The sequence below is a fragment of the Podarcis gaigeae genome (assembly GCF_964106915.1).
Source record: "Podarcis gaigeae genome assembly, chromosome: 11".
Lineage (NCBI taxonomy): Eukaryota > Metazoa > Chordata > Lepidosauria > Squamata > Lacertidae > Podarcis > Podarcis gaigeae.
Window position 1 is genome coordinate 21,123,678 of NC_139687.1, and position 14,256 is coordinate 21,137,933.

General features: G+C 42.8%; 1 protein-coding gene across 2 annotated transcripts in view; it reads right to left on the minus strand.

Moving 5' to 3' along the window:
- The window catches only part of LVRN (laeverin), a 37,957-nt gene that overhangs the window by 13,289 nt on the left and 10,412 nt on the right, over positions 1–14,256 (minus strand). For both annotated transcript variants that reach the window (XM_083702263.1, XM_083702264.1), the window contains 8 exons: positions 12,864–13,018; positions 9,164–9,277; positions 7,680–7,820; positions 6,526–6,591; positions 6,360–6,425; positions 3,734–3,894; positions 2,341–2,417; positions 471–610 (listed from right to left, as the gene is read on the minus strand). In XM_083702263.1, coding sequence (XP_083558389.1) covers positions 471–610; positions 2,341–2,417; positions 3,734–3,894; positions 6,360–6,425; positions 6,526–6,591; positions 7,680–7,820; positions 9,164–9,277; positions 12,864–13,018 — 920 coding nt within the window. The remainder of the gene's footprint in view (positions 1–470; positions 611–2,340; positions 2,418–3,733; positions 3,895–6,359; positions 6,426–6,525; positions 6,592–7,679; positions 7,821–9,163; positions 9,278–12,863; positions 13,019–14,256) is intronic.

Here is a 14,256-nt window from a genome sequence, read left to right on the forward strand (position 1 = left end):
TCTGTTTCAGTGTATCTGAAGAAGTGTGCATGCACACGAAAGCTCATACCAAGAACTAACTTAGTTGGTCTTTAAGGTGCTACTGGAAGGAATTTTTTTATTTTGTTTTGACTATGGCAGACCAACACGGCTACCTATCTGTAACATATCTGTATAGTTGATAATAAGTAAAGAATATATTGTTACTTTTATTTAATTACAAAACCAGCCAGACATGTTTTTATTTCACGTCTAAATTAACACAGCTACTGGAATATAATTAAAGGCATTGGTAATATATATATATATATATATATATATATATATATATATAGTACAAATATTTGGTGGCAGCATTTAGAAGGTGAATCACCAGTGGTAAAAGAAAAAGGTGATTCTCCACATATAAAAAGAAGCTGTACTCCCCACATAAAAAAGGAGGTTGTCTTGACAAAGAAGGTCACATGACTATATAATAATCATTACCTTACCTTTGGGTTTCTTTCAAGCACTTTGGCCAGTCTTCTCCAAGACTTCTGGTCATAATTAACTCTATAGTAGCCAGTCCAATTCACATTTAAAATAATCCAATCATGTTCTGAATCTGATATCTTCATTTCTGGAAATATTTCTGCAAGTGGCATGAAGGAAACAAAGTTGGCATGAATTTGGTGGTCTTTGTAGGCATGTGAAGACTTCACATGAAGACTGTGGGCTCATTTCTAAGGTAAGATAAAACATATGACAATACACATATGTGCGTCCTACAATGCACAAAAAAGCAAAAAAAACCCAAAAAACCCTGGGAACCAGGCGAAGGACCTTCTCGGTAGTGGCTCCCACCCTGTGGAACATCCTCCCACCAGATGTCAATGAAATAAACAACTATTGGACTTTTAGAAGACATCTGAAGGCAGCCCTGTATAGGGAGGTTTTTAATGCCTTACCTTGTTTTAATTTGCTGCAAGCCGCCCAGAATAGCTGGGGCAACCTAGTCAGCTGGGCGGCATATAAATAAATTCCATTTCTCCTCCCGCTTGACAGAAGGGGTGCTGCGCAGCTCTCCCTCTCTGCTGGAGCCAGGAGAGTCTTGCTCTCCTGGCTTCAGCAAAAGGAACTTGAAGCCTCTAGAGCCCAGCAGGAGCTCCCGCTGCACTCTGAAGGCTTCAGGCGGCTATCCCTGAAGCCTGGAGAGTGAGAGGGGTCGGTGCGCACCAACCCCTCTCGCTCTCCAGGCTTCAGCGATAGCAACATGTAGCCTCCAGAGCGCGGAGGGAGAGCTCCCTCTGCGCTTCGGAGGCTTTGCATTGCTATTGCTGAAGCCAAGGAGCCTGCATTCGCTCCATAGGACGCACACACATTTCCCCTTAATATTTGGAGGGGGAACTGGTGGAAATGACTGGCAGAATCCGAGACCAGGGAGAAGAGTCGGTGGAAGAAGATTGGAAGAAATTTAAAGACTATCTACAGAAACACTGTAAAATTAAGGAATGTTAGAAAGATGTTGGAATGAAGTTACATGGTTTTAGCAGAAAGGCTATAAAGAATTAAGTACAATAAATTGTAATGGGATTAAAGGGAAAATAAGGTTAGAACCTGTTAAGATAAATTATAGGACAAAGAATTGAGGAAGATGGAAATGATTTGCTGAAACAATTAATTGAAGTGGGATACAAAAAAGGGAGGTGTGAGAAAGTCGCTGAAACAAGTTAAGGAAAGATAATAATATTGAAAGTATTGAATGTTTTTAATTGTTTTTCTTTTTGATTTGTTATATTTATGTAGTGTTTTTGTTTTTGTGCTGTATTGTATTGTTTTGCTGTGTTTGACTCTTTTCTTTTCTTCTTTTTGTAATTTCCAAATTCTTAATAAATATCATTTAAATATATATATATATATATATATTTGGAGGGGGGAAAGTGTGTCCTATAGAGCGAAAAATACGGTATATCCCAAAAGAGATAGGAGTATGACTATTAAAACCAGTGCTTCCTCACTACATCATAAAGCCAGAAACTTGTGTCTCTTTCCCTAACCGTGTTGAGGCTCCAATGTCAGTAGAAGCAAAATGGGAATGTGCTGAGGAGTGCTTGAATGTGATGGATCTAAAGTGTTCCTATTTCACCAGCATTAGGGGTGAGAACATATGCCAGCCCCTGAAACAGACTGGCAAGGGGAGGGGAAAACACTCTCCTCTTTTCCTACTGCCACAAACCCAGCAGAGCTCTAGATCTGGCATTTTGTTCCCCTTCTCCCTGCTATTTGAATTGCTCTTAATATGCTTTTAGCCTGTTTTCAAGATTGTGTATTGCAAATCCTGTAGAGGCTTTCTTAAATTCAAAGAGAGAAAAAACTACTTACTGCTGCTCTTATCAAGCCATGCCAAAGGTTGTACAGTTCCGTTTCTTAACCAAGAAATGGGAATCGTCCACATGTTGCTTCATTAAGGACAGAAACACATGATTATTTATTGAACCTAAGTAAATAAATGGTTCAAATACAATAAAATAACTTACATTTAGGAAACGTTTTCTGAAAAAAAAATCTAATTCTCTCGGCCTTTCCTTTTAACTTCTTTATCGTTTTAAATGTGCATTTCAAATCGCATCAGCACCTACAGAATACTCACTTTAATCATATTGGGCACAAGCAAGAGCAGCTTACTCTGGAACTTGGTGTGAGTTTTGATTCAAGCTACACTAACTTTCTCAGACTCCAATTCCAACTTCCATGAGATTTGGAAAGTCAAGCTTTGTATATGCATGACAAACCTTCACTTTCCATAACTAATAACTGGGAAGCCATAGTCATCCACATGCCCTTGGATTTACTTGCAAGCAAGTCTCATGGATTTCTGTGCAGTGTGCTTTCATGTAGTGGGAACAATCCATATAGAAGCAAGCACTGTTAAACATATCTGACTTTCATCATCATAATTTTCATCAAATTTATTATTCACCCTCCACCAGCAGATCCCTGGACAGGTTACAATTTAAAATTTGGTATAAAAACAGTTAAAATAAATTGCCTTCACATGAATATGGTTGGTCCTGAAAGCCCAGAAAACTGAACCCAGATATTACAGTCCCAAGGTTCCAGGTGTGCCTCATTTATGCACACCATTCCCCCCCCCCCAGCCAAAAGATGCATCTTGCATTAAATGCCAAGTGATCCTGACACAAAATCTGAGATCATAGGAGTTATGGAAACGATGTGTGTGCACGACACTTGGAGCGGCACACATTGTCATATATTTGACACCAGTAAAAGCCTTTCAGTTTAATGTGAAGAGAATCAACAGTGCTTTGACAAAATGCAACTATTTATTTAGTTTCTATACCACTTTATATTTTTAAGAAAAACCTCAAAGCTGTTTACAGCATACTACTGAGAGCTCTTAACAGAGAACAAAAACAATACAACGGCCCATTTCAGATGATCATCCAAACCACGGTGTGGAGGATCAGAAATTAGCCCTAGGGTTGCATTTCCCTCCCCCCCCCCCCCTCGCGTGCATGTTTCGCATCTCCTTTTTGGCACAACCCCATAATTCATGTTGACATCCAAGGTGGATTTCAATGTCTACTTTGGAAGGGAAGTGCAAAACATAATTTGCAGAGTCAGAAGATGTGGCTAATTATAGTTCAGGCAAAAATAGAAGATTATCAGAAGAAAAGAGTTACCTACTATTCAAATATATACCAATGTACTTTATGAAATCAAAATTAAAACAATTGTCCTAAATTAGGCATACTTGGTCTTGTTTGTTCCTTTTTTAGAATAAAACTGTTCCTGACTGATGTTCCCAGTGGTCAGATTTACTGTTAGGAGTGGCAAGCCATGTTGGCAGGTCCATGAGTCCATTATAACTTTTACTGGCGCCGGCAACTGGAGGTCATTCTGTTCATCTACTACCTTCAAGAAAAGTCTGGATTAGAAAACAGTTTGGTTTATTTAATTTCACATAAATGTTTCTACTTGTACTAACAGCAGGTTTTCCAGGTACTATTTGCTGGTTCATACACAAGTAAAATCCAGCATTCTTAAACATTTAATAGCTCGTATGGAGCGGGGGGCGAACTTTACAGATCAGTTTTCATAAGCAAGGTTGCCATTACCCACCTCAAGCAGCAACGAGGTGTCCAACTCGGAGAAGAAGATCCCATTGGATCAGGGGGCTGAGCAGTGCAAGATGTGGGATTGCTGATCCCTGACCCAGGCCTGACTCTGGAGTGGAGCTGAACAGAATCCCTCAAACAGACGTCCAGAGACAGTACCACCCAAGCAAGACTGAGTGACTAGTCTCTTCACATCATAGGCTATTAGCTCACTGGTATCTCCTTACAAATACAGGTAACACACAAAGCCTCAGAGTACAGTGGTGCCCCGCAAGATGAACACCTCACAAAACGGAAAACCCGCTAGACGAAAGGGTTTTCCGTTTTGGAGGCGCTTCGCAGAACGAATTTCCCTATGGGCTTGCTTCGCAAGACGAAATGTCTTGCGAGTTCCTGCAGTTCCCCCCCTTTCCCCCCTTTTCCTAAGCCGCTAAGCCGCTTATCAGCTGATCCGCTGATAAGCTGCTTATCAGCTGATCCGCTAAAAGCCGTTAAACCGCTAATAGCGCTAATCTGCTAAGCTGTCAATGGGCTTGCTTCGCAAGACGAAAAAACCGCTATACGAAGAGCCTCACAGAACGGATTAATTTCGTCTTGCGAGGCACCACTGTATTAGACTTCAGGCCAAAGGACTACCACTTTAAGGCTCTCTCCTCTTCAGGACAGGACGGGAGCCTGGGAGGTATAGCCTGGTCCAAGAGGGATGAAAGGCCCCTGTTGAGCTCCAGATTTGCCAGAGCAACTTATCCTATTGAAGCCGGTTACCATACTAATTTGGGCCTGGGTGATGAAACTGTCAATTATGTATAGGATGCCTGATCTAAGCAGTTCTTGAAGTGGGATGGGGGCTTTTTCTCCACCTACTTTATTCTCCAAGTCTTTATTACCGTATTTTTCACTCCATAAAACACACTTTTTTCCTGCTAAAAAGTAAAGGGAAATGTCTGTGCATCTTATGGAGTGAATGTGTGGGTGATTCCTGGCTCGCTTTCTGGCCCTGCCCCCTTGCCCAGACCTCCACTGTTGAATGTTCTGCAGATGAAGGCTGTTTGTTTCCCCAGGGACATGTGACTGGCTGATTAGATTATCTGTCTGGAAACTGTAGAAATGGCTCCCTTTCCTTTCTTAAAGAAGCTGCAGAACTGTGAGTTGAACCCCATAAAACAGGATATTTTCCCGTTGCAAAGTAAGCTCAACAACTTGAGCTGATCCTCAAAAAAGGGGGCTTTTCCCCTTTGCAAAAGAAGCTGCACAACTTTGAGCTGATCCTCAAAAAAACAGGGCTTTTCCCCGTTGCAAATGAAGCTGCACAACTGTGAGCTGATCCCCCCCCCCAAAAAACGGGGCTTTCCCCCTTTCCTCCTCTAAAAACTAGGTGCGTCTTATGGTCGGGTGCGTCTTATGGAGCAAAAAATACGGTAAGTAGAAACTTTTCATGTGGGATTAGTTTGCACTTCACACACTGCTTTCTGGCACACTCATGCTTTGCTGACTGAGGGCACATGACTGCCCACAGATGGTGGCGGAAAGGACTATAGACAACTACAGATATATAAATGTACTGAGATTCATATAGACTTTTGTGTGTGTTAAATGGGCTATTAACCACTGCCTGCAAGGTAATATCACGTACCAGACATAAGCTATCATAGATGTGGGAATGTTTGGCCCTCCAGATGTTGCTGAACTGCAGCAGCCCTGACGTGCCTACTGGGGCTGATGAAAGTTGTAGTTCAACATCTGGAGGGCCAAAGGTTCCCCACACCTGAACTATCAGATAAAAAAATGAGCTGCTGCTCAGGGAAAGACCTGACTTGGAAACATGTCAAAAAGGCTTAATGCAGAATGTATTTGGTGCTGCTCATCACTGAGCCCAAACTAGCAGAGCATCTGAACAGTAAGTTCAGCACTGTTGGTTCAAACTAGTGTTGTGCACTGGTTTTAGCTGAACCCTGAACACCACATCAGGCAGAGTCAAACAAGTCATTCATCTCCCAGCCCTCTCCTGACCACATGTTTAAACTAGGATGAAAAACCCTAATTAAGCATTAGAGCTAGCCCCTAAATTGATTTGGCATATGGATACGGGTCAGTTAGGCCCCACATTGACCTGGGGCCAACACAAAGTGCCAGATTGGGTCTCAGTTCTTATTGAGAGGCCATGCACAGCCCTGCTTCGAAGGCCTTTCAGGACAGGACCAAGAATGCCCCCACACTGGATATTCCAAGAGCACCAGCGAAAACACTAATGGTTTTAATCACCTTTTGAATGTGATTCCACAGATCATCCTGGTTGGCATTTGAAAAGGAAAATGCATTCAGGTACGACTGTAATTAAACAAGTATAATTAGTTCAATTCACAGTGACAACACATTTTGAATAGTCGGCGAGAATCCAACTGGTGGTAAAGTTGTTTTTGAAACTCACATTAAGTGCTTTCATTAAAAGCCTTTCAGTCACAAAGTTGGACAGCATCCGGATGATGGCAGCCCCCTAAGAGAGAGAAAAATAGATATAGATATAGATGATTTATCTTTATGTATTTAGAATGATGAGACTTCGCAAGTCATGAAACTCAAGACATTAATCTACCAACATTACATTCAAATTAGTAGTTTTATTAAATATATTGATTGTTGTGGGGGTGTTTTCAGATGGGTAGCTGTGTGAATGTTGCAGCAAAACCATATAGATTCTTTTTATATTATACAGTTTCTTCAAAATGATTCCCTGCACTCATATCATACATCTCCAAGTGATGAGATTTTGTATATCTCACACTGTTATATGGCTTTATATGGAATCTTGTGAGTGGCTATTTTGCCACAGAATGCTTTATTCAGGATGGGCATATATAATTACTAAGGTAATTTTCACAAATGATACAAAGAAGAGTAAAAATATCTCACACAGCCTAACAGCCACATTGATCCGAATTCACAAATCAGAAGAAACAGACTGGAGAATAAAAAGGCACTTGTGGCATTCAATGATGAAGTTTGCTGACCACATCAAACCTGCCGGGCAGTCATTCTCTTCCTTAAAAACCCTCTCCAGTTCTAGCTATGTGGGCACATATTGTGTCTCCTCACAGGTGAAGGGAACATAGGGTGGTATTCAACAAAGCTTTATTCAGAACAGACCGATTGAAAGGAATGGACCTAACTTATAGTGTGATCCTATACATGCTTCCTTTGAAGTAAACGCCATTGTTCTCAGTGGGGCTTGCCCCAACATAACTGTGCATAGGAGCCACTCGTCTGTCCCCCCCCCCCCACTGTACACTGCTATTTGATATACAGACTCCACTTCGAATGCAGCAGGAAGCCTTCTCAAACCTGGTACCCTCCTATCATTCCAGATCATTGGCTAAACAGTTTGGGGGCAACAGGAGTGGTGGTTCAAAACACATAGAAGGCACCAGCTTGGGGAAAACCGTCATAAACGCTTTACCGTTCAATTCAATGGAGGCAGAGAATTCCCTTTCTCATGTTATGAAAAAGTGACAATTTCATACTAACTTTTCAAATCATGTGACCGATAAAATCCTTTAATATACTGCTTACAAATTTTGTTTTTACCTTCTTGTATGTTATTAAACCAAACAGTTTAAGTAATGCACCCGATTCTTGTCTTTCACCTGTGTCTGATAAAGACTGATTTTGTAGTTCATTATCCATGCGCAAGACAGGTCGAACCACTTCGTAACTAAAGATGTTGTCCTGAAAATAACCATAAAATAGCAATGTTTACCTAAAAATAAAAGACCACATTTTAAGTTATTTTGAGAATTATACTTAATTCATAAAACTTTTAATAGGCTTCCTATTTAAAAACCTTCATTCAAGTCATTGCATTCATAACCCCTTTCAAGAAAATCTGTATTTGGCTGAAATTCTTATCGCAGAAAGTCAATTTGTGGAATGCCAGCATGTGAAATGTAATTGTCAGGAAACCAGTATCATGTCCTAATTTTAATTACCATCTGCTACAGATAATGTAGCATTACATTACAGAGCCTGGCGTGCTCTGGTCCATGGGGTCACAAAGAGTCGGACACAACTAAACGACTAAACAACAACAGATAATTAGTGCGAATCAGTTCAGTAATACATAGCACAAAATTTCAACAAAAAGAATACCTATTGTCTATAGTATTACCATAGCGCAAAAGAGCAGTAGAAGACAGCTTTGACCTAGTATACAAGGCATAATTATTAGCTAGGGCAGCTGTTTTTCAACCAGTGTGCCGTGGCACCCTAGGATGCCTTGAATGATGATCAGTGGTGCCGCAGGCAACACTGCCCTCTGTCCCTCTTTCCTTCCCTCCCTCCTCTAATGCCCTCTCACATCTCTGCCTCCCAAAGGCTTGCACAGCTGTTTGTTGCAGCAGCCCTGCCTACAATGTTCTCCCCAGGTGAATGGTGCCTCTGGGGTTGACCAAGGGGTGCTGGTTGCCAGAAGCTGAGGTGGCCTTGCAGTAAGCAAGCAAGTAGGCAAGGGAGCCCAGCCAGCCAGTCCATCAGCCCTTGCTGTTGGGAATGGATAGATAAGTGGGAAGCTGGGCAGGGAGGCAGGCACTGCACTGGCCTTTCTTGTGCTTGTTGTGGGCAAGGCCTGCCTGGGAGCTGAGCGCCTGGTGCTGAAGGGGAGCCTTTCTGCCTGGCAGGACTGGCCACGCCTGCCGCTGCCTCTCAAGGTAAGAAGAAGAAGAGGAGAAGAGTTTGGATTTGATATCCCGCCTTTCACTCCCCTTCAGGAGTCTCAAAGCGGCTAACATTCTCCTTTCCCTTCCTCCCCCACAACAAACACTCTGTGAGGTGAGTGGGGCTAAGAGACTTCAAAGAAGTGTGACTGGCCCAAGGTCACCCAGCAGCTGCATGTGGAGGAGCAGGGACGCGAACCCGGTTCCCCAGATTACGAGACTACCGCTCTTAACCACTACACCACACTGCTGACCTCACATGAAAGAACCATTGCATAGATCCCATTAATTTCAAGGGACTGAAAACAATCCCACAGTTTGGATAAACTTTATATAAACAATGATATAGTTCACACCTACCAGAGGCATTGTGGGCATTATGTAATATATACCGAGATACTCCAAGTAAGATGCAAATCCTTCGTTAAGCCATATGTCGTTCCACCAATTCATGGTAACTAGGTTTCCAAACCACTTCAAATAGAAGGAAGAGGAGAGTCTTTCAATGCATTGTTTTCAAACTGCTCTTCTAATCATCAGGCATAAGAGTGTACAGTGGTACCTCTGGTTATGAACTTAATTCGTTCCGGAGGTCCGTTCTTAACCTGAAACTGTTCTTGACCTGAGGTACCACTTTAGCAATAGGGTGTCCAGCGGCCGCCAGGCCACCGGCGCACAATTTCTGTTCTCATCCCCAGGTAAAATTCTTAACCCGAGGTACTACTTCCAGGTTAGCGGAGTCTGTAACCTGAGGTGTTTGTAACCCAAGGTACCATTGTAGTTAATAGTCTCACATTGGCATACATTATCAAAAAGGAATGCTATAATGTTTACAGGTTTGTATGAATTTAGGAAGATGCAGTGCTTTTTTTCTAAAAAAAAATGTTTAGGGGTACTCTCATTTTCCTACTCATATTGAAATACTGCCCCTCAATGAGGCAAAACTTAGATTCACAAAATGTTTAGGGGTATGCGTACTCCCAGGAAAAAAAGCACTGGGAAGATGCCATTTTAGAAAAGCTACAAAGATAGAAATCAGCAGTTAAAGTACAAAAATCCATTCTGGGATTTGATAACATAACCAAATAGAATTCTCTCTAAGTGTGATGCATTCAAGAGCGTGAATGCAATGAATTTGTATGTCTTTAAACAGCAGAACCACATGGAATGAGGAGGGAGCCATAACGGTCTGGAAGATAAGGCTGCACTACTCACCTGCCTTCCCAGCACTGAGTGTTATTATTGGTTCCTGAGAGGTGCAGCGGAGCTGAGTGTGGTGCAGGCACGGCAGGAGGTTGCACCAGATTGGCTCTGCTGCATCTCCAGCATCACCCTGAGCTCCCTGGATCTCCCCTCTCAGGAAGCAGCAGTAATGCTCAGTACTGGGAAGGCAGATGAGCAATGCCGCCATGCCTGACTGCTACTGAGAAAATTAACTTTCCCCCTGCCAACTGCTATATGCATTTCCAGATGAGTTCCTATAAGCACTAATGGAGGCTTCTATTGAAATGGAAATGGAGACTTCTCTTGAGATGTAAATAAGCAGCAATTTGGGGTCTGGTCTTTTACCCTTCCCACCCACTCCCTTGATCCTTTTTCTACTTTAATTTAAAAGAGGCATGTTTATGCTTTACCACCCCGTTAATCGATTCAGGATAAAGCGTGTAAAGCATGGCCTTCCCCCAGTTTACAAACACTTTTTTCAGACACCACTTTAAATAAAACTGTAATCGCTTAACTCATAATGAAAAGAAAAACAAGTCAATGGGAAACACAACAGGAAAAAATAGATTTGCTTTAACAACATAAGCAGAAGCATATATTGGAGGTTCAAAAGGTTTGTTTGGTATTAAAGTTTATAATAATCTGATATATGTTTGCGGATTTGTAGAGCAAACGCTAATCAAGCAAGTTTTGATCCAGTATTTTACTTTACATGCCTTCATTAAGTACTCCTTTTTAGGCTTTTAGCAAAAAAAATAGTCTGGTGCTAAACAAATGTGACAATGTTCCCTGCTGTTCCTTTCTTGCTCCCACTTCTGTGCTTCCCCTTGTTACTTCCTTCCCCCTTTAAACAAATGAGGTACCGGTACTCCATATCAGTGAGTACCACCACAAAAATAGCACTGCATACCCATAGCTGCATACTACATTCAGCTTTCAAGGAATGGGATCTATTACAAGGTGTCCAACTGCAAGCTCAAAGGGACAATGCGCAATGAACTTCTGGAAATCACTAAATGTATTATTTTTTAACATGGCTGGGAACTTCATGGAGACTAGCCATGACAGTTAAACCTCCATATTTGCAGGCAAAACACCTCTTGAGTATCAAGTGATAGGGACAAACAATATGAGAAGGTCACCACTTTCCTGTCTTGCTTATGAGCTCCTGTATATTCCTGCCTGTCCACTACTGGAAGCAAAATGCTGGGACAAATGCACTATAAACTGAACCAGAAAGGTGATTCTTGTGTGTTTCACTTATCCTCCTACACTTCTACTGGGACTAGATTGTAGCTGTGTTGCTAAGTAGAGGAGGCCATTGGCACTGTACCCCTTCTCCTTTGTGGCCCAAAAATGCTATTTAGGGGGGGCTTACTTTTAGCTGTGATCTCTTAAACAGCATCTTGTTAAACAGCACAGTGCCACAGGAAGCCTCATAGCTCAAAAGGACAATTCTGGTGTGCTGGCAGCAGTGCAAGTAATTGCTTGCATTTCTGCAACATTTACCTAAGTCATACGTGGGAAGCTTTGGCCCTTCAGATGCTGGTGAACTACTGCTTGCATCAGCACCAGCAGGTATGGCCAATGGCCAGGTTAAATGGGAGCCATATTTAAGCCACATCCAAAGAACGAAAGGTCCCCCATACATGATCTAAGGGCTCTAAGAGAAAGCAAAAGTGAGTCCTTTATAAATGTACTCAATATACCAGTGACCTTTTTTTCAGTGAACAGTCTGTTGAGAAAACTCTCCACATTGCTTATGTTAATCTCAACACAGACACCCAGATACATTATGGGCTTTTTAAAGGTCATGCTAGGATTCACTTTTATTAAGTTTGTTAGTTCTATGCAATTATCTATAAAACTCTAAAAATGTATTCAGTCAGTGTCAGGGTTTCAGGGACAGAGAGCGAGGGGGAGGGGTCCCAGGGCGACGAGGAAGAGGATGACGACGACCCGAGGTTGTCAGTGAGTCCGTCAAGTGAATCCGAGGATTCCCAAAAGGGAGCCCCCCTGGTCAGGCCAAGGGGCAGTAGAGAGGGAGGCAGTCAGAAGCAGGGGAACGAAGAGGGAATCCCCAGTGGGGGATGGAGATCGGGACCGGCCTCTCCGTCGGAACGGAGTGAAGGGGGTGGAGTTGCCAGTGTGTCAGAAAGAGCAGAACAGGGAGCAGAGAGGGGAAGGAGTTCGGAGCAAAACGTCCTGCCGGAAGGGGAGGAGTGTAGTACCGAGAGTAGCGTAACGGTCGAAAGGAAGGTCAGAGGCAACGTACGCGCGCCAAGTTCAAATGTGGAGGCGCGCGGAAATGAGGAGAGCCCTGAGGAGGAGCCTGGTCCCAAAGCACGAAGGAGGGGGGAGCAGGCGGCAGAAGACTCAGCCTCGGGGGAGTCCCGGAGGGAGGGAGCACAGGGGGGCAGGAAGACCCTGCGGAAAAGGAAAGAGAGGAAAAGGTGGAGCAGTACAAGCCTCTTAAGCTGGTGCAGGGGCGGGACTGACTCAGAGGGGACTTCTAACATCTAAGGGTAACAGATGCTGAGCCACGGAGCTTGGATGTAACGACAACAATGTTCTTCAATAAAACCTTTTGTATATAACTTGGACTGGATTTTGGTCTCTTGTGAGCTGGGACCTCGGGTGGCTCTGACAGTCAGTGATATGCTGCTTGAGCCTTCTACTTCCCCAAGAACTGTACTCCCGATGACCAATTCCAGACACTTGGCAGTTCTCAGGATTTATTTTCACATTAAATTGCCACTATTGCAGCTACAGCTACTTCGAAAATAACACCTTCGTTTTTAAGATAGATTAAAGTGCAGAACATTTTACCACATGCCTGGTGTGCTATCTCATGGGAAATAATTTTGCAAATCCAATATTTCTGGTGTGTGAATTTATCTTCTGGGTGATACAGCAAGGACATTTCCTGGAAAGTCATTAGCCCCCAGTGTTCCATAGCACCAGCTCCCATATCAGGTAGCACAAGCAGATCTAGATTGGTTTAAATATAGAGAAAAAGAAGAAGCTTTAACAATTTCACAATTCATACGTTTACATGAATGCTCTTGGCTTAATCTGCCATTTCCCAAGATTTTCAGTCGCTGACAATATTGGCATGAAAAGAAACCTAGTACAGTGGATGCTCGGGTTGTGAACATGATCAGTGCAGGATGCACATTCGCAACCCGCAGCGGTGCATCTGCGCACATGCGGGTTGTGATTCGGTGCTTCTGCACATGTGCAAAGTGCGATTTAGCACTTCTGCGCATGCGCAACCGCCAAAACCCGGAAGTAACCCGTTCCAGTACTTCTGGGTTTCGGTGGTCCGTAACCCAAAAAAGTGGAACCTGGAGCATCTGTAACCCAAGGTTCCGTGTTCCGTGTTTTTTAATAACAAAAAAACAAGGAAGTATTCGTACAAAAGAACATAAAAAGATACCTGCTTAATCAGGTCTCAGGTCCACCTTTGTGTAGTGTGGCCAATCAGATGCCTTCAAACCCTGTTTGTGGGCTTCCTGAAGGCACCAGCCCTCTACTCTTGGTTTCAGCAACTGACATTCAGTGGCATATAGAATGTTAACACAGAGGTTCCATATCATCACCAGCACAAATACCCATTCATCAACATATTCTCCATAGATTGGTCTAGCCCCCTTTTAAAACTATTTGGCCGTCGATGTATGTTGTGGCAATTAATTCCAGAAATGGGATTGTATGTCGTGGAGAAAAGTGCTTTCTTTTGCTGTACATACTTCTTTACTGGCAAAATGGCAGCTTGGAAAAAGGAGATTACTTCTTAGACGTTAGGTGTACCACAAAAAAAAAAAAAAAAATCAAAAGGGTGTGGTCAAGGAAGGGATGGAAAAGTGAAGTGATTCAATAAAGAAGGGACACGTTATGAATGAGAAATTCCATAAGATAGATTCCAGAGGATTAACCAGTCAATAGCATCAAACACCCACACACGCACCCCAAAATTGACCTAACACTTAGGTGATATTTTGTTCTCAGCTTTCCAAGAAAAGAAACTCAGGCGGAACATCAATCATATATACATCGAAAGGACAAGTACATATAGAGATGTCTGTCAGCATGTTTGCTAGCAAGGGTTATTTCCCTTGAGTTTGCCACAGGTTCCTAAGGGCAGTAGCAGAGGCAACCAGAGAGCTGGGGAGAGACATTAATATCACACCCTCACCACATCTCTCTTAACTGCCCCACCACCAAAG